The 21,414-nt window shown below is 35.8% G+C and overlaps 2 protein-coding genes across 2 annotated transcripts in view; one reads left to right on the top strand and one right to left on the bottom strand.

Annotated features, from left to right (window-relative positions):
- LOC127831436 (uncharacterized) overlaps positions 1–7,256 on the bottom strand; it is a 38,165-nt gene extending 30,909 nt beyond the window's left edge. The window contains exon 1 of the mRNA XM_052356418.1: positions 7,066–7,256. Coding sequence (XP_052212378.1) covers positions 7,066–7,159 — 94 coding nt within the window. The 5' untranslated portion in view covers positions 7,160–7,256. The remainder of the gene's footprint in view (positions 1–7,065) is intronic.
- Positions 7,257–14,156: 6,900 nt separating this feature from the next.
- On the top strand, positions 14,157–18,082 carry LOC127882470 (uncharacterized). The gene is made up of 2 exons (XM_052431122.1): positions 14,157–14,833; positions 15,975–18,082. Exon 2 carries the CDS (start codon positions 16,705–16,707, stop codon positions 17,152–17,154), a length of 450 nt encoding a protein of 149 aa, XP_052287082.1. The 5' UTR covers positions 14,157–14,833; positions 15,975–16,704; the 3' UTR covers positions 17,155–18,082.
- The last annotated feature ends 3,332 nt before the right edge of the window (positions 18,083–21,414 follow it).

Here is a 21,414-nt window from a genome sequence, read left to right as displayed (position 1 = left end):
TTTTGGGACTATTTAAGAAAAATCTTTAGTGTTAGGCAACTGGTTGAAACTAAACTTCACATATATAATCCTGGGTTCAAAACTAACCTAGCATGAAAATTTAAATAGAATTAGATCGGTGAATGTTACTTAATTAACAGAAAATGATGACATGTAAACTATCCATTTTCGTAGGTTAAATGTACCTAAAAAATCGGCCACTTTTCAGTTTGATCTGCAGATAAAATTACAAAGCATTATCTTTTGACAAATGTCCTCAAATTCAGAGTATTAATCAATGTTTATGCTATTAAAATTTTTGACTTGAAATTTAAAATAAATGCGAAATTATTATACCAGTTACTCCCCCTACCTATTTTAATAAATATAAGCAATGGGAAACTGCTAATTCATTAAAAAAAATTGTTTTTAATGTGTTTAATAATTCTTTACAAACATAGCTAAAAAAGTAAACACATTTTGTTTGAAAAGTTGACTTCAGTGTTGATTATTAGTAAACGCTTATATATAATATTAAAACATGTAATCTAGTAATATTCTTATAAAGGGAGGTAATTCATATATTAAAAAATATATTTAGGTTCTGATTTTTATGTTTTGAATATAATTTTTTGTACAATTAATTGGTAAAACTTTAATTTAAGTTTATTAGATAAAATAAAAATAATTTTATCAAATATATTTGTTTCTTATATGAATATAATTGTTGAAACAAATGATGACATCACTTTCCCCACGAGCCAAATATTTCCTGCTATATTTGTGACATTTTAACACAAAAGTTTACAGTGATGTGGTTCTTACATTTGCAAAATATTGAGAGTAGGGATGGTTTTCATGTTGATTTTTCTAAATAAAAACAAAATATGTGCGTTAAGATCATGAAAATGATTTTACATAGGTGGCCGATTTTTTACGTACAGGCCGGAATTACGTACATGACCAGTATAGTTATAAATCTCAATTAACAAAGACGCATTGTATTTCTACATATTTATTACTTCGAAACGAAACTACCGAAAACGAATTGTTCATGGATAATAGATTAAATGATGAATTATTCTTAGGTCAGAATATATATTAAATTGAATAGAGTGCTTCATTTTGACCCTCCGAATCCATCCGTCCCTGTAAATGTGTTTGTTTTTGCATACCTGTGTCTTGTCTAGGTGCTTATGTTGTTATACAAGTAAGGTCGAATCGCGATGATACGACCGGTCGCCAGATCGCCACTATTATTCATATGAGTCGCGTTCTGATAAAACTGATATGAGTCGCGTTCTGATAAAACTGATATGAGTCGCGTTCTGATAAAACTGGGCATAATGCATGAGCGTAAAGTGTCATCCCAGATTAGCCTGTGCAGTCTAAACGACTAAACTTGATTTTCGGTAAGGAGGGACTTCCTTGAAACTAAAAATACCATAAAAGCGGAAAGTGTCGTCCCTGATTAGCCTGTGCGGACTGCACAGGCTAATCTGGAACGACACTTTACGCACATGCATTAAGCCCAGTTTACTCAGAACGCGACTCATATGATCCTCGCTCCTTGAAAACCGGAACTAATGCATGCGCGCAAAATGTCGTCCTGGTGTTTATCTAAGATAATCAGGGACAACATTTCCGCTTTTATTGCATTTTTCGTTGGTAGACAGTTACTTGTTAGCAAAAATAATATATATATATATATATATATATATATATATATATATATGGTACTATATCTTGTGAATGTTGTGATTACCGCACCTAATGGTTATACAACTATTAGAAGCATTTACTGACGGACCGATCGAAAGTCTTCATAGTGATTTTAATTATATCGATATATTAAGGCACTCAACGAGTGATGCCTTATACAGTTTACGTCCATGTTTTTTAAGACAAGACGTTGTATTGTTTTGTGGATTGTTAAATTACATTGAACATGCAATATATCTAGTAAAGAAGCGATAAAAATCCCGTAACTGTCACCCGATGTATAGCCTTTGAAGTCAATGCGTCGTTACGCGTGTTCTTGTTCGGCACATCGAGACATCGTGAGACAACAAGAGTCACCACTGTTTTATGTGTTTTATGACCACTAATATGCTGTCAATTAGAACATTCATATACAAGACGCAAGCTTTTTGTTATGTTTTCTTGAGTGCAAACGAGTTATAATTCAAAATTATCAAAGCATCAATCCATGCTGAGACAATATATCTTACTCACAACACAATTCTGAGATGCATCAATTCAATAAGATGTTCATCTAAGAACCGATTTAGACTAAAACAGTGTTTGCAAATAAACTGGGAAATATAATCACGGCCTTTATCACGGGCGCCACCTCATTTTTGCGATGCATTTATAAATTTTACATTTTATAAATTTTTAGGATAATTCTACAGGGTGAGTAAATTTATATGTTTGCTTCAACATATATTTTTTAAATACCCGTGCCATGTAATGCGATTCAGTGAAGATTAATTCATCCACACATGTACAAAACATATAATCACAACCAATTTGGAAACGTTGGGATCTTATGTCTAGACTTAAATCAGAGACGACACTCTTCGCGTTTATGATATTTTTCATAGCCAGACATTAAAAAATGCGGAGTGATATGTTCTATGTAAAGACAAGTTTCTATGTGACCTTGCGTACTACGGACTCGAACATCCACTGATCACATAAAGAACCGGGAACCAAACCCTGCCAGACGACATCGTGCGCTTTTGATACAGAGCACAATCACTCCAGAGACAAATACATTGTGAAATAAGATATGCTCAAACTTGGGAAAACTGATTAAATGAAGATGTGTACACGTTTTTTTTTAGAAAAAAAACACCAGCAACAAATGTTGCATCGGTATTCAATAAAAATCTACGAAAAAAAATCTTATATTCAGAGAATCAGCAAAATACGAAGGAATTCATGTTAAAGATCGCTTAAGTCGTCATCTTCCGTTGACCCGCAATTAAGAAATGGTTGTTTATCGCTGTTTGCCATAATGAAATAAAGGAAACTGGATACGACGTTAATTCACACACAATGACCGAAGGAAACTGGATACGACGTTAATTCACACACAATGACCAAAGGAAACTGGATACGACGTTAATTCACACACAATGACCAAAGGAAACTGGATACGACGTTAATTCACACACAATGACCGATTTCGTTGCACGATTGGCCATCCCTCAGCACTGCGCGAATCGAAACTCAGTTAATTACTGACAACTACGATGTCCTTAAACCATAACAATTCATCAGAATTATCGCAAAACTTTGTCAAAATCTTGTAACTCCCTCATGAACTGACTTGTCTTTAATTCTTATCGGTTGGCTAATATTGATTGCTTAAATTGCCGCATGAAAGCATGTGTTCCTTCTCAAACTCTGCTTTCTGAACACGAACTTACATACCAAATAACTATTTCAGCACAGCCTTGTGATAGTTAAGGTTAACTACGGCAAATGATCACAGATATGTTGTTCACTAGACACGAATGCACTTATGGAAGAATAAAACTTCATGACCTATTATGTACCATAGCGTGACTCCACTGTGGCTCCTAACTGATATGGAAACGTACCGCTAGCAAAGCAATCCGCCAAATATCAGGTTATTCAACGGACGAATAAAAAAATAAAGCTTTTAGTGGGAGTATTGCAAATACTCCCGCAAAAGTCTTTGATTTTGTATTTTACTCATCAGCTAAAAAAACATGATTGAAATACTCTTTATCTTAAAAAATTATCTGGAGCTCTGTTAAGGCATCCTTGGCCTCCTGTCAAAGACTGAAGTCATTCAGAAACCCCATTACTACGTGGTGCCGCTAGCGCGATACCCTTCCAGATTCTTACCCATATTATATCGCCCATTGCTGCTATCAGCGGCAAACAACTGCTAAATGATGAAGGAACCGAACGTAACTGTTCTTTCTTGTTTTGGAGTGATAACAACAAACAGGCGTGTAATGCATCTCACGCAAGTATCTAAATAGACATGTTAAAGTCATAATGTACTCGCATTAATTGTTCCATAGTTTCGTTACAACTAGAGTTGTTTCACTTAGTACAAACATAGAACGTTAACAATCTAACTTAGTGAGCCTTAAATTTTCCTTTTGTTGAGATTTACTATTCTGACATTATATAATTTCGCACTTGGTATTTAAAATGTTATACCATTCACGGCAATTATTTACAGTTAAATAAATACTAAAAAGATTTCGCACAATATCTCGTAAAATAAATTTAACCCATTGCAAATAAGTGCTCCGTATAGCAATAGCCAAACTTTCAACGCTATATGTGGCATGGTAACAATTTACATAGATTTAACGGGATACGAAATGCTCGTTTTTATTATTTTTTGTGCCAAAATGTATTCCATGTTAATTTCCTGTACCGATTATGTGTATACGTCACACGAACATTAACTTGGCACATGAAAATGTTTTGTATATATCGTCCCCCCAAAAAACAAAAAAGAACATTTTGTATCTTGTTAAATCTATTTTTCGAAATATTGTACGAACTATGCGTTGGTTTAAAGGTATTTATGGGCTTTTAATTTCAAGAACCTGTTAAAGTATAAAACATATTTGACAAATTAAAAAAAATAAATATTCGTGTAAATAATGGATGATTTTAATGTATTGTTGCATTAATATGTATGATATATTTTCAATATTCCTATGTTGTAGATGTTAACTAACTGAAGAGTGATAATACAGAGTCAATATTTACGTACACTGTATATAAAAGCTTCACGTTTGCTCGGTGATTGACCATAAAAAATGATGATCATCAATGTCAAGACGTTAGGAAGGACGCGTTAGACACGTTAAACATCGCATCTGGAAATGTCCATAAATACACAAATGTAAAACGTTGTTCTTGCAGTGTGGCTTTGTCTTGTATTTGCATACCATGTTAGCAGTTGTTTACCAGATATTTAGACAATGCAATCGTCATCCCCCAATACATGAATCATAGTCTAAATACATATTTACAGTTGATTTAATTAAAACTGGAATCGAAAATTTTCGGATGCTATGTTGCCTGAACATAACCACTGGCAATGTTAACTTAGTGGTATTCACGGTGCCTATACCACGTCACTTTTTCGGATCTGTGTTGGGAGAATAAAGCGCGACCCAGTTAACAGTTTAAAGGATCTCTTTTTAAATATATCACCATTTCTAAATGGAAGAAGTGGAGAGCCCGCTCATTCGTAAGAGTTTTCTATAGGTATCGTGAACTTTTTAAACAAATAATTATTTCTTTCAGTAAAGTGCAACCGCGCGTTTGAACGATTAGAAAAATGTCGGATCAGTGTGGGGACTTCATATAACAAACGCGCGGTTGCACTTTACTGCAAATAAACTTATGTGTTTAAAAAGATCATGATACCTATAGGAAACTCTTACGAATGAGCGGATATAAAAAACATCATTAAAAATGTTAACTGGGTCGCGCTTTATTCTGCCAACACAGATTTTAAAAAGTCACGTGGTATGGGCACCGTGGGTATTGCAAGCCGATGTTTTTTTGGTAATAACAATGTTACTTCAACGATGATACACCTCTAGATCCTTCATTGGAGCATGCAATATATGCAAAGCAAGTGTTGTGGTTAGATACATGTATGCGCACACTGGACGTCAGTCGTTAACTCATTTATTCCTAGTGGACTCTCTCATCCTTCTAAATTTGATCATTTTATTTCCAAAATTAGGGAAGTCTAGTATATTTATTTCTATATTTAGAATATTTCTTACAGAAATTCCTTTAAGCAAACAGCGCAGACCCTGATGAGAGGCCGCATCATGCGGCGTCTAGACGCTAGGCATACATGGGTTAATGTATGTATACTTATTTAATCATATATAATTTCGTTCTTTCGACACGACATTAAACGTTACATTTGAACGGTTTACCAGCAACTATCTTTGGTACAACTGTCAGTTTATATTGCTACATCAGTTATTGTATCCCCATCTCAAAACAATACAAAATAAATAGCGTACGTCATTCACATTAAATTAAATTACGGAACGATAACCTTTCACAATAAATGTCTCGATGAAAAAAGACACATACGATACAATGCTTAGTTACCAACAAAGAAATGTTTAAAAAAACAACTAAAAACCATCTTGTCCGAATAGCCAAATCGTGCTAGAACACGAGTTTAACAGCGCAATAATATTTTACAGCCATTGTAACATGTATCAAACTATTTTTGTCTTTTTGGACAGCGGAAGCCGGTGAATTTCTGACGTTTATTACATCATGTTAAAAGCCTTGTACCTAAACAAGGCACGTATATGTGATCTAAAGCCATGGACCGGTCATATTTGGCAATGCATGTGAGAAACAGTCCACGTTTAATAGTTCTTTACTCTCCCCGAATAAAGTAATTACAACAGCTTTAACACGATTACGAATATGAATACGAATATTCTGCTTCGCTGCATCATTTTGTATTTGTTAAGCAAACGTCTTTCAACTTTAAAACGGTGAATAAATGTATTTTTTCTACTGTTTTGTGTTGGTATGGTGTTTGTTTTTTAGGTAAATAAGTACCGTAACAGTTTTGCGCTAAAAATCACTAGTTACTCGTTTTGGTGTTCACATGCGCTGTACATCTATTGATTCGCTATTTGAGGTGTGTATTTGACGAAGATAAGGTTTGGAGAAAAAATAAGTGCCGGCCTCCCGCCGATTACTATGTTCGTTTTGTTAAAATATGTTATCAGTTCAGTTATCAAGTTATGTAAGATGAGACCATAACAGGATTTGACACAACTGCTGGAGAAAGATATCGATATGTTAACGGACGCCCGAGGATGTTCAACAGAACGGTGCCAATGAAGGTGATCAGCATTTAACATTAAAGACTTTAGAGCGGCAGAAGATTTTTTGGCATTATTGTGTTTAAACCCTTTCAAATAAACAATGTCAAACAAGAATATGACAGCAACTACCTTATCAACTTACAAAACATTAACATATTATACGTTTCAGAAGATTCAAAATTTCACTTAAAGCGCCACTTACATCTGGAAATCATGTCCGACTGTTGCCCCGCCGTCATGCTTATCAGAAGATATGCCACCAAACCGGCCAAACAGGTAAACGCGACAACCGTCATCGTCAGGGCCGGTCTTTCAGTGACTGTTGTAGGGCGTCCACTTGCGGTAAAACGGTCCGATTTTTCAGACCTTAAAACTGTGACCAGTTGATTTTGATAGGAGTAGCTGAATAATCTGAAAATATTTTAGTAAACAAAAAACACAAATGAACAATGATCTGTAAAAAAGGGGTTTAACCCTTGGCATGCTGGGAAATTTGTCGTCTGCTAAAGTGTTGTCTGCTAAATTTCTAAAATTAGCATTTTCTTCGATTTGTTTCAAAGAATACTATCAGAATAGCAAACAGTTTGGCGTCTCATCTGGATCCAAACTGTTTGCACAGGCCTTCAAACGTCGGTTCCCTCACAGAAAGGGTTAATAGATGTGCGTAAAGTGTCGTCCCAGATTAGCTTGTGCAGTCCGCTTTTATGATATTTTCATGTTCTAACAAAGTCTCTACTTAGCAAAAATCCAGTTCAGGCGGAAAGTGTCGCCCCTGATCAGCTTGTAAGGACTGCACAGGCTAATGTGGGACGACACTTTTCGCTCATGCATTAAACCCCCTTTTTACAAAGCACTGCTAAAATATTATGCAATGTTAATTATTATGAACACCTTGCTCTTAAGGCTCATACTCATTGGGCTCATTTACTATGCATGTTTGTCTTACGCAAACTCAATACTATTTTATTCGTTAAGATTGTTAACATTGTTTTATAATGAGGACAACGCGTGCAAAGCCATCTATGTTCTCAATTTATATGCATGATAGTCGTAAGAATACGTTTATTCTATTAAAATTACGTAAACGCTCGCAGGGTTTGCATAAAACAATTGGTTATAAATGTTGACATTAATGTTCCAAAAACAATTCGTAGCGGTTTGAGTCATTTTTTATACAAAAATGAGATCGCAATATATCTTGTGAGTTACGATCAAGACAACAAAAACTGTCATGTTTTACATTGTTGAACGTATTTATGAATTATAAATCATCGCAACGCGAGTTTTTTGTAGCTTTTTAAGCTAAGCGTTATAATTTAAAGTGTGAGCTGTGGTATTTTTATATGAAGAAGCTGTGCAGCAACAAGACAAGCATGTGTGTTGCGGCATACATCTGTGTTCGTCCAGCTGAATATTAAATTTGGGGAGCATAATTGATACACAAAACGATAAAAGATTTATATAAAAAAGAAACACTTAATTTAAACATTATACATATTATTTGTTTGTTTTTATAAATAAACGTGACATCAATAGAAGAATTTTTTGAATTTAACTAGTACCATGACTTTATTTTTAGACCGTTGTCCAACACAATGTATATTAAAACTTACTTTAGTTACTTGCATTAACTGAAGACATTTAAACTTATATACATTTGTAGTCACTTTTGCTTCTTGTCTTTTTTCAATTGCACTCGTATGTTTTTCGGTAAAGGTAAGTTTTAACAGCGTAAATCAACCCATAGAGATAGAAATACCATTTCATTTCATAAAATATTAAAACTGGGAAACGCTTTTTTATAACTTTATATCACCTTACCTTGAGAGCTAATAATTATCTTATAAGAATAATACTTACTTAAATAAATTCAGAATCCAGCCAAGAATGAATTTGACGTTGTATTCTTTATAAAAACAATACAGAACTATAATTGTATATCCAATAGTCTATGCAATAATTGTATCACAATTCTCATATTCAACTTTCCTCATTTTCTGCACCAGTGTTTCACAATATTTGTTAGTCCGTTTCTAACACAAAACAGTCTCTATATACGTGTAAATCGTCAGGGGGCATGTCACAATTTTACGATCAACCAATCATAACAACTGTCACAGAAAGGCTTACAACAGGCGCGTGAGCAATTGATTGATGGCCTAGTGATCTTCCCACAATGGCCGCTAAATTGACTTACTAATAAATCATTGAAAAATAATAGAAACACCGCGTATTATAATAGCATTGAATAAACGATCGTAAATCATGGAACACTTTTTACTACGGATGGCAACTAGAACAACGCAAAATAATACAGTAGGGTTTAAAGCAAAATCTGCGAATGTAAACACAGTTAAAAGTTGTTAAAACAAAGAGCTTTAGAGGGATTCTAAAAATCTTCTTGGCAATTATTATTATGAACTTAACATCAGTCACACCTCTGCGGCGTTCTGACATCGTCCGCAAAGTATTCAGATCGTCCATGTGCGCCCTGTGCAGTGGCACGCAACGTTATGGCAACATTCCTATGCCTCAGTTCCATTCACAGACCGCCAGGTCACGGCGATCATTTTAACATGTTGAACTCGGCATTTGCACGGAGCGCTAGAAAGAGCGCTGTTAGATGACCGTTAACACGCCATGGGGACTTCTAGAGCGCTGTAAACGCGCCGTGGTCGCACCATGACGACTATGTTAGAACGCTTTAGGTGTGGGTGCCTTTAGCACGGCGTATGTGCAACTAGTAAACGGCGTGAGCGCGCCGTGAACTTTCTGTGGGCTGCGAGAACACTCACTCGTAATGAACAACAAACACTGTCACGTGACCCCTAAAGTCAACGTCAGTTAGCGTTTTATGACGGAAAATAACCGCGCCAGGTAGTTTTTTTGCCAATATCTTTGCTGATCGTCCTCTGGCTTTCATACGGCCTGGTGCAGGTAATGAGGCTTGCACCACGCGTGCGATTGGTATACCAGTGTTGTGTTGGTTGCTCCGGTATTCGAGAACACTTCGACACTAATTTCAATTCAAGAAGCAAACGTCAGTAGTACAATTACAAAGCGCATGTGTTCACAAAAATAAATGATCACAGAACTGTCTATTTGTTACCGGAAGAACATATATTAGCTCGCCTGAGCACAGTGTGCTCATGAAGAGCTTTTGTGATCGCCTTTTGTCCGTCGTTCGTCATGCGTCGTCAACATGAGACTTGTTAACACTCTAGGCAACATGCATTGTCCGATCTGCATGAAATTTTGTCAGAACATTTGTGCCAATCAAATCTTGGACGAGTTCGAAATTGGCTCCGGTTGGTTGCAAAACATGGCCGCCAGGGGGCGTGGCATTATTTTCCTCATATAGCTACAGAAAAATCTTGTAAACTATCTAGAGGCCAAATTTATTGTCCGATCGTCATGAAATTTTGTCTGAAGATAAGCATGGCCACCAGGGGGTGGGGCCTTTTTCCTCATATGGCTATAGTAAGACATTGTTAATACTCTAGAGGCAACATTTATTGTCCGATCATCGAGAAACTTGGTCAGAATATTTGTCCCCATGGGATCTGGATGACTTTGAAAATGGTTATGGTTGCTTGAAAAACAGGAGGCAGCGCTTTTTTCCTTATATGACTATATATGGCTCCTTATATGACTATAAATGGCTATAGTAAAACCTTGTTAACACCTAGTGGTCACATTTATTGTCGGATATTCATGAAACATGGTCAGAAGATTTATCTAATGATGTCTTGGATGAGTTCGAAAATGGTTCCGGTTGGTTGAAACATTGTCACCAGGGGGCGGGGCATTTTTCCTAATATGGCTGTAGTAAAACCTTGTTTACACATTATTCGCCACATTGACTGTCTGGTCATCGTGGAACTTCTTCATAAGATTTGTCCGAATCATATCTTAGACACTTTCAAAAATGGTTACGGCTGGATGTTAAACATGGGCACTAGGGGGCGGGGCAGTTTTCCTTATATGGCTATACATGACTATAGTAAAACCTTGTTAACACTCAAGAGGCAACATTTATTGTATTGTCTTCATGACACTTGGTCAGAAGGTTTATACCAATAAAATCTTTGACATGTTTGAACATGGATCCGGTTTGTTCAAAAACATGGCTACCAGGGGACGGGGCATTTTTCCTTATATGGCTATGGTAATAACTTTTTAAACCTCTAAAAGTCACATTTAAAGTCCAATCTTCATGAAACTTGGTCAGAATATTTGTTCTAATGATACCTTAGATGTGTTCGAAAAGGGTTCCGTTTTTTTGAAAAACGTGGCCGGCAGGGAGCGGGTATTTCACCATTGTATGGCTATAGTAAAACCTTGTTAGAACTCTGGAAGTTACATTTATTGTTCACTCTTCATGAAACTTGACATTTTGGGCTGCACAAAACAAGTCAGTTCCTTTAAATCTCAGGTGAGCGACTTTGGGCCTGTTAGGCCCTCGTGTTACATATTTATAACAAACGGAACTATGTTCCGGATAATACATATACGTTTAAAGAGTACAACAAATATGGCAAACGTCAGTGGTACGTATATACATGGAAAACGTCAGTAGCAAAAAAAAACACAATCGGCAGTTGAATATACGCAGGCATCCCTTCTGGCTTTAAGGCACTGCAATTACTATGTGTATTAGTACTATTACGATGTATACAGACAATTCATTTAACAAGTCTCAAAACGATATGTATTAGCTTCATAGTATGTATTACCACGCACACATAGGAACTGCAACTGTGCTGCATACATTAATTCGTACGGAGAGTAAAAATGTTCATTCGACATTGTACGTTAATGAAAAAGTATGGTAAATGAGCGCGTGTGTGTGTTGTAAATGTTCTTTTTTTCCAAAGTGGTCGTCAGCTGTTATAAATAATAAATATATGCCATTAAAGGGACCTTTTCACAGATTTTGGCATGTTTTGAAGTTTGTCATTAAATGCTTGATATTGATAAATGTAAACATTGGATATTAAAAGCTCCAGTAAAAAATCAAGAATAAAATTTAAAAAAGGAAAAAAAAAGTAGCCCGCAGCAGGGCTCGAACCAATGACCCCCGGAGTCCTGGAGTAAAAACCAATTAGACCGCTCGGCCATCCGGCAAACTATGTACGTGTGACATATTTTATACTTTATATAAGCAATCTTCGTAGTTTTACAAAATTAAACGACGACAACAGAACTCTCCAAATTATTCAATCGTTTCGCGTTGCAACGCTTTATAATTTTCAGGTTTTTAAATCGTCAAAAGATGCATATAATGGCTATATCAGACCATAGTAAATGTTCAGTATTTCTGTTTCCTCACAAATATCATAACTAAAACGAAAATTTGCGAATCTGAAACAACTTTTTCCAAATTTGTCAAATTACCAAAACGTGAAAAGATCCCTTTAAATGGTTATTTGACATTTTACTTGACGCTTTGTCTAAGTTAAAATTGTATTAATTTTGAAAGGCAAAATGTAACAAGAAATAATTATCCCGTACAACTGTATTTATAAAAAACTGTCCAAGGTCTATTTCTTCGAATCATTTGTTTACATTATAAACGAGCACCACAGTGTTTATTCGGGATATTTGATCTGTTTTCAGATAGGTCATGTGTGTCGTTTTTTGCGGAGACGTCCTCATAACCAAGAGGGGTTACTGCAAGGGTACAGAGCACGGTTCATTTGAAATATAAGCCTGACGTCATGAGTTGAGCTGTTTGTGATTTGGGGGTTCAAATGGAGATTTAAATGCAGACGGAAATGCGTATCGTTTGGCATATCGTTTGGCGAATGAAAATATTAATGTTCCTTTCAAGTTAGTACGTACATATATGTATTCGTGTCTTTATTTGAGAACTTATGTTTAAGGTGCAAAAGTCATTGGGACACGAGACAACATGTTTGTCCATTCTGTTGTGCAGAATATGCAACCAGAACTGATTTGACAAAACACCAAAGAACAGAGGAATCCGCCGTAAAATACAAGTTTGATGTGCGTTGCTGGATTGAAAGAAAGGTTGGACTTACAGGCGCACATGCAAATTCATAATCATGTGATGAAAAAAGTCAAACAGGTGACAAATGTGGGAACTGTTATCCCAGTTTTATTTTTAAATTAACCCGTTGATGGAAGTAACAGTAATTGTTTGGTGATAATTATACAATTACAAAATTACGAATAAGTGTGTGAACCCAATATCTCAATGCTGATTCTGTACAGGTTGCCGCCCGATGTCTGCACAGGCTTTGCCCGATACCTAGATAATAACTGAACATGGCTCAATGCCTTTCCTGCCACTAGATGCCAACACGATTTTATTCAAAATCGGACGATGTTTTTACCGTATAAAACCTTCACACGATTTACCCTTTCCCACTCAAAAGCAAATTAAAAATGCCTATGTAAGTAACTCGCAGTCTGTTCACGTTTTATGCTGTTTGCCGCTCATCAGTATCTAAGTGTTGGAAATGAAGCATTTACATTTGAATTTAGTAAGAAAGGTCTTTATAATTTAAGTTAACTTTCTTTTGGACTACACATGCGTCAAAATAAGTTCCCAAGTGGTCAAATATGTACCACTACTTCATCTGTTGAGTTGTTCTAATGGCGTGTTGCACCTTTCTGAGATGTGATCAGGTGATACGGTAAGGTGTGAAACTTGATTGTTTAGACCATTGGTTGTCGGGATATTGAATTGGATGGATGTGTAGTTCACCTGATAAGGTAAATATGAAGTTGTGTTACGCATGCTGTATCGGTGTGTAATTTGCAATTTAGACGGTGCTTGTGAGAAAGATGCGTATTTAGAATGTCTTTTATTTAATTGAAAAAAATACATAATGAAGATTTCAGACTACTAGTATTTGAAATACAATAGTTTTAGGTGACTAATTTACCACTCGAAGTATACAAAACAATGCGATATTAATGAAACGAAGCATGACCTAAATAAAAATTTAAATGTTTTTTTTTGTATTCCCGACGAAAACGATAGTTATTAAAAAATGCACATCTGCACCTAAATGTGTATGTGTTCTTTAACGGATCGTTTTTTAACTTTCAACACTGTCATTTATCGTAAATGGAAGGTTTTCGCGCTGCAACTAATTTGGAAAAAATGTAGCAAATTGTAAGTTGGAACACTTTTGAACTGTAATAAATAGATTTGGACAAAAAGAATATTGGGGAATCTTGTCTGTATCCAATATACGTCATGGGTGGTATCTCTAACATATTTTTGTTCAACAGCTGTCCGTGCATTGGGATAAGGGCAGGAACTCCAAATGGGCTCCGATACACCACGGCCGACCGCTGAAGGTCACATATACCAGCCTGCAGTGTGGATCGTCATCCCTGCCATTGCTGTGAATACAAAGATAAGTGATATCATTTTTAAAGGTCAAAGATGACGTTAGACAGGTACGCTTATAGGTAATTGTGATGTGCGATTGTTGTTGACTTCCTTTGGTAAGCATTACTGCTGTTGCTTTGCAGACAGACATCACTGTCCATTCGACTTGATTTTATAGAGCTAGGACGTTGTAACATCGTTGACACTCAAGCTCGGACATTGCTCCTCAGTTTACAGCGAGGGACACACCTTTTTGCCCGCAAGCGTAAACACACTGACTTGGGTCGATGGTGCGAAAGCGAGTCCGAGTCAGCGTAAACAGTGTTAAAACGCCTTAACTCAATAATCAAGTCTAATCGATAGCGTATTCGTTCTGTTTTCCAACAACAATACTGTATACCAAAGGCAGTATGTAAGGTCTTGGATCATCTTATCTCTTGTCTGTATCCAATATACGTCTCGGTGGTATCTCTAACATATACAACTATTTACGTAATATGTTTGTTCAACAGCTGTCCGGGCATTGGGATACTGGCAGGAACTCTACATGGGCTCCGATACACCATGGCAAAGCGCTGAAGGTCACCTACACCAGACTGAAGTATGGACCGTCATGTCTGCCATTACTGTTAATACAAAGATAGGTGATATCATGTTTTAAGGTCAAAGATGACGTTATACAGGTATGCTTTAAGAGATAATTGTGATGTGCGATTGTTGTTGACTTCCTTTGGTAAGCATTACTGCTGTTGCTTTGCAGACAGACATCACTGTCCATTCGACTTGATTTTATAGAGCTAAGACGTTTTAACATCATTGACACTCAAGCTCGGGCAAGGCTCCTCAGTTTACAGCGAGGGACACACTTTTTTGCCCGCAAGCGTAAACACACTGACTTGGGTCGATGGTGCGAAAGCGAGTCCGAGTCAGCGTAAACAGTGTTAAAACGCTTTAGCTCTGAAAATCAAGTCTAATCGATAGCGTTTTCGTTCTGATTTCCAACAGCAAAACTGTTTACCAAAGGCAATAATTAAGGTCTTGCAGCATTTTATTTCTTTTTTTCATTCCAGCAGTATAACGTTAACGCTGATCTTTTGTTGCAAATGAACGTATCCTTTTTGTTCTATATAATATGCTAATACGTGTTTATTTTATTTATCTGTTTTCTTCTTTTACTCATGTATGGTTTTGTTTAGCTGTACACTTTACGTAATCTTGTCATCGCCAGAAACATGTTAATAATGTTAACACGTAAAGACCATACATAATGTTGGGGAACTTTAAATCCTACCCTTTTTTATGTGAGTGGATTCGATATAAAGCTGTGATATGCATATATTTCATTTAAACATCTATTAATGGGCATATTGACATCAAATGCAGTATCATGTTTCCAAATGACCTTTTAGTTGGCATTTATTTAAAGTAATTGATAAAATGATATTTCCCGTTTTATATTTAAGAGAAAATATATTTACCTTCATAATAGTTGAACTTCGTTCACCTGACACTTTGTAGGAATGGGAAATATATTGTTGGAATTGTTCATGTATTAAGTAGAGAGAATACGGTAATGGTTTTGCGCGTAAAATGCACGCGTTTCTAGTTTTTGCATTTATATGAGGAATAAATACATTGATCTGCTTTTCAATGTGTGTATTCGGTGGGGGGTAATATATAGAGAAGGAGACAAAAGCGCTAATTGTTGATTTTCAATAAAGTAGCGTTTAGTTTATTTTTAGGTCAGTTACCAGTTCGTGTCAGATGGGACCCTAACACGATCCGGTTCCACTGCTGGAGAAGTATGGGGCAACGTTTACGGATGCCATAAAGATTTGCTCAATTAAGCCGTTCCGTGGAGGCTGAACATCGTTGTATATTAAAGAAATTGTAGCGACTAATATTTTTATACTAATGTGCAAGAAACCCCGTTTAATACAAACATACATTTTTATTTTTCCATGTATAATTACTATTTATAAGAAAATACATTTTGTTTAATTAACATGGAAAATACTGATTTGCAAGATGATGATGATGGCGATGGTGGTTGTGAAAATGGTGATGGTGCTGTTGATTGTTGTAATTGTGGTAGTGGTGGTGATGGTTGTTATGGTGGTATTGGTGATGGTGAGGATGGCAGTTATGATGGCGAGGAATGTAATGGTGGTGGTGATGATGGTGTTGATGGTGTTTGTGATGGTGTTGGAGATGGTTGTGGTAATAGTTTTGATAGTGGTAATGGTTATGGTAGTGGTGATTGTGATGGTGGTGATGGTGATGGTTACGGTGGTGGGGATGGTAGTGATGGTAAAAAGTGATCGTGGTCGTGATAATGGTGGTAATGGTTATGATGGTGGTGAAGGAGGCGATGATGATGGTGGTGGAAGTGGTGAGGGGTCATAGTTGTGGTGTGATGGTGGTTATGTTGGTGTTGATGGTGGTGCTTGTGATGGTGAGAGTGATGGTGAAATGGTAATGTTGGTGATGGTGGAGGTTATTTGTCATGTTGTTGCTGATTGTTGGATGGCTCTGGTGGTGGTAGTGATGGTGGTGGTGATGGAATTGATGGTGGTGATGGTGATGTTGATGGGGATAAAGGCGGTGATGAAAGGTTTTAGGGTGATGGTGGTTGTGATGGTGGTGATGGTGGTTGTGGTGTGGGCGATGACGACGATGGTGGTAATGGAAATGATGGTTGTTATGGTGGTGTTGGTTTTTATTGTGGTGGTGATGGTGGTGTTGGCGGTGATGGGGATGGATATGGCTGTGATGGTGGTGTTGGTGGTGATGGTTGTTGAGATGGTGATGCAAGTGATGGTAGTGTTGGTGATTGTGGTTGTGGAGGTAATGGTGATGGTGATGGAGCTTGTTGTGATAATGATGGTGTTGAAGGTGGTGGTGATGGGGATACGCTGGTGAAGGTCATTGAAGTGGTATTGGTGATGGTGGTGGTGGTAATGAAGGTGGTGGTGGCGATGGTTACAGAAGTTTGGTTGGTGGTGATGGTGGTGACAATTGTGATGGCGACCATTACTTTTGTTTGACGTCGGTCAATAAAGTCAGCGTTTACAGCAGGTTATTTAAGAAATAATTTAAGTTTTACCATTTACGTAATATTAAACGGTAATTAATACAGTACATAAAAGACAATGCCGGGCATCATCCTCACACCTTTTAACTGTAGTTAATTATGAACAGTTAAAATCAAATGGTGAGTAATTGAATCCTTATGGTTGTGAAAACAACAACCTTTAAAGAATCTACGCGGTAGCAATTTAATCTTAATACATGTATAATTCGATTTTTTATTGCCAAGTGTTAATATTTTCTGATTAAAGTCCCTTCGTACGCATCTAAAAAACGTGTTTCTATAAGAGTGCGACATTGTTACTATCGTCTGTCCTGTTCCACGCATGAAAAGCGTGCGTTTTGCAAAACCAGGTGCTATAACTTAATATAGACTTGCAATGCAGTGAATGTAGTATTTTATGATGCAAAATGTAAATCGGAATACATGAACACGATGAAAAAGTATTGACCCATTTAAACTTTAGAAAAAATATTTTAATTTACGACATAAACTTTGCAGTAGATGATACGTTCGTTGACATATTTTTGACGGGTGGGAGAGTAGAGGAGTCAAACGTTAATGCCAGAACATGATAATGAAAAAAACAATTAATTTTTAGGCGAAAAATATTAAATATTTTTTAATGTGGTTTGATTGAAAATTTAATACAATTCTCGTTGATACCAAATACATTTATTATTGTACATTTATTATTAGCATTATGTTGCGGTTCATTTTTTGTTAGACTCACTGAATTTTCTTTAGCGCCAACTTAGATATACGTTGATTTTTTTTATCTTTGTAATCATAAATGGAGTTTGTGTGAATCCTGTATACAATTGTTAATAAATGCCAGTTTTCTCCTTGATGTTTTGTATTCAAAACCTAACCATTGTAGATAATTAAAGGTAAAGTTCATGGGTGTTTGCAGTTTTCGTAGGCGGTCGATTGGTTCACGTTAAAAAGTCGAACTTAATGTCCTGTGGCTGTAAATAGTATTAAATGCGTTCAAAGAGCGAACAACAGACTTGCCTTCAGCGTTTTGATTGAAGAATGCATTGAGGCGACACTTCCTTAAATGGAACTTATAAATCGAACTCTTATGCCCGTTAGATATGAATGTGATCATCATAAATTGTCTAAAGATAAGAAAAAATGTACTTTCGAAAATATTTTCATCCATACTCAATCAAGTGATGTATTTGCATATTTTCATCCGAAAAAAAAGTATGAATATAATTGTTGGAAAGATCAGTCTTACTAACAAACCGTGCTTCATTAACTTGAAAATTGAATTTAAGCTAGGATAAACTGTTTTTGTGGTTTTTTTTTAAAACTTTTACGAAGAAAATATGCAATCGTCATTTTTTCTTGGCCAAATATGCGTTGTGGGGATAACTTAAATAGTCACTCGAGTCCCAAACTGGTCATACAAATTATATACATATATTTGCGCGTTAAATCATATATTTGATTAACGAGTCTAGATGGCCACGATTTACGACTTCCTTTACAAAAGCGAAACAAAAGATTTGATTTCCCAAATTGGTACGTACTCAGTTGATAAAAAACAATAACATTAAACACTGTGTGCAATTATCGGAAAAAAGCGGTAAATATTATAATTGCCATGTGAATGACTAAATATGTGTCTTTCGTTATTTAAATAAAAGTTGAGTTTCTGAAAATACGTTTAAATAGCAAACGTAACAATTTCATCTTTAAAACGTTTACACGACTCATTATGCCCATTTATATATCTTAACATGTCATGTTTATCAATACAATCAGACACATAAAATTAACGTGAACAATGGCAGTTTGATCGCCTAAGGTACCGCTGTACATCCATTGTCATCAACCTAAAATGTACTGTACATTATATTTTCTCGCTAAACTTTCTTATGCAAAAAGCAATTTCACTAGTTTGACTCAGCAGGACTGATAACTGTCTTGTTGATAATTTCATTTGGACGTGACCTTTCATACTATGTCTTCCGATCGTTACGTTTGGATTTGAGTCATGTGTTCGATACCCGCTTGGGGTTTTATTTTTCTGATAATGTGCTATTTTGTTTCAAACAAAATTCTTATATTTAAATATTGCAGTTGATTAATTTAATGCATGTTTTAGAAAAGTGAATTTATGTCAAAATTATAATTTAAATCGCAGTAAAGGAATCCTTATCCTGTTACTAAGGTTTGAAAATTAAAAAAAATGTCCTATAGGTCACATCGCACGTGTAGCGTTTTCTCAATTCTTAACATAACAGTATCACATTTCATCCTTAAAATATATCTAAGCACTATTAATAGATGCACATTTTTAAGTCGTTACGCCTACATTTTAATAATTAACAACGTATTTTATAAGTAAGCGTGTTGTATATGTACTAAACATAATTAGGAAGCTGCTTAGAGCTTTGACGATATTGGTACCTATTATTTACGAGGTTACAAAGCAGTCATGCAAGTAAATACGCTAACCAAGAGTCAGTGGGTTCTGATGAGACACATCGGGATGTACCATACTCCTCTTTTCAATGGACGATTTTATATTAAAATAAACAAACCATTGCCAACACTGAATTCCAGCAATTGACATTAAGAAACATGAGAACAGATATGTAGACATACGAGCTATTAAGTATTTACATTCTAAGCTCATTGGAAAGTGATAGTTTAAGACTAGTTGCATATTTCATAAAAGTAAATAACCATAATTTCTGTAAGTTAGTATGTATACAAATCAGTTTTTCTTATTGATATACTATTTTTATTATTATTCAATAATGCAACAAATTGTTTTTCTGTTTATTTTTGTTCATGATAATATTTTATGTTTGTGTGATTGTTCATAATGTATAGCCCAGAACCCATGCATGTATTGTGTGAAATACACAATCGAACGCGCTACCTATTCTGATCTGAGACCTTGTTTGATTGGACAGCTATGATCTGCGCACGTCATTTACTTGCATATGAATATAATGCACTGGCCGTCTATGTGTGTGTTCCAAAAAATGTTATCCTCATTTGATTATGCACTAGGAAATAGATTTATATTGAAAAGTCGTATGCTTTGTGTTAGCAAATACGTTGTTCTACATGCAGTTGCAATATTTGACTAAGTTTAAAATGTAGTCTGTTTTTTCTTTAGCCTCGCTTTGAAATTTCCAAGCAGAACGAATTGTTGTTGTTTTGTCTTCAAAATATTGCAAACCTAAATTGATCTCGAAGACCATGTGGTATGGCCTCATTGTTTTCTAACCTGATAAAACTAAAAATTGCGAGCTTACAAAGCAGGTACATTTCGTTAAAATACGAAGAAAATGCAGGTTGGTTATGCAATCTTTTTACCTACGTTCGTGTCTTATTTTTCTCTACGAATGTCGTCATTTATGATACCTAAAGATGTCATTAATTTAAACATTATTCAGTTCACTAACTTGATTAATGAATTCTTAATTGTTATGTCGTCACGTGTCAAAACTGTCAATTCTGCAGTTTAATCAATACTTTCATATTCTAATTAAATATAAATCAGTCATTAAATACAATGAACAATTGACAATACCATGGGCATTGACACTGAGTATATATTAACATACGTGCACTGTACCAAGCAACCTCATACTGTCTTGCATCGGCTAGGATATGATCTGCACTGTACCAAAACAACCCCATATAAACTTGCATTGGCTATGATATTATCAGAAGGCTTTTAAGCGCAACTATAACTTTCTAAGTTGTATAACACACAATACAGTCAACACTATCAATTAACGAGCTTCACAACTAAGTAGTTAAGCCGTCAACACCAACCGTTTGCTTTAGCTATAACGTTACACCAACGTGCATCGTCAATAAAGTGTTCACCACACCATAAACGACCCATGGTCGCAACATGAGAGGTGTACATTGATATATCCCGTACCAGTACCAACCTACCGAACAAACACGTCTAAGTTGGCGATGTATGAATGGGATGATTGGTTCATGAATGAGAAATATGGAAATGAATCATCAACATGGTAAACAACCAAGATATGAAGTACACAGTACTAACATGTTTTATTCTTCTTTGAATGTTTATCGCCAAAACAAAT

This window comes from Dreissena polymorpha, chromosome 5 (assembly GCF_020536995.1).
Source record: "Dreissena polymorpha isolate Duluth1 chromosome 5, UMN_Dpol_1.0, whole genome shotgun sequence".
Classification (NCBI taxonomy): Eukaryota; Metazoa; Mollusca; class Bivalvia; order Myida; family Dreissenidae; genus Dreissena; species Dreissena polymorpha.
This window is presented reverse-complemented; position numbering and strand designations above follow the sequence as displayed.

Bases quoted from the DNA above. Each gene is read 5' to 3' on its own strand.
- LOC127882470 (XM_052431122.1), top strand. From the start codon at position 16,705: ATGGTAATGTTGGTGATGGTGGAGGTTATTTGTCATGTTGTTGCTGAT.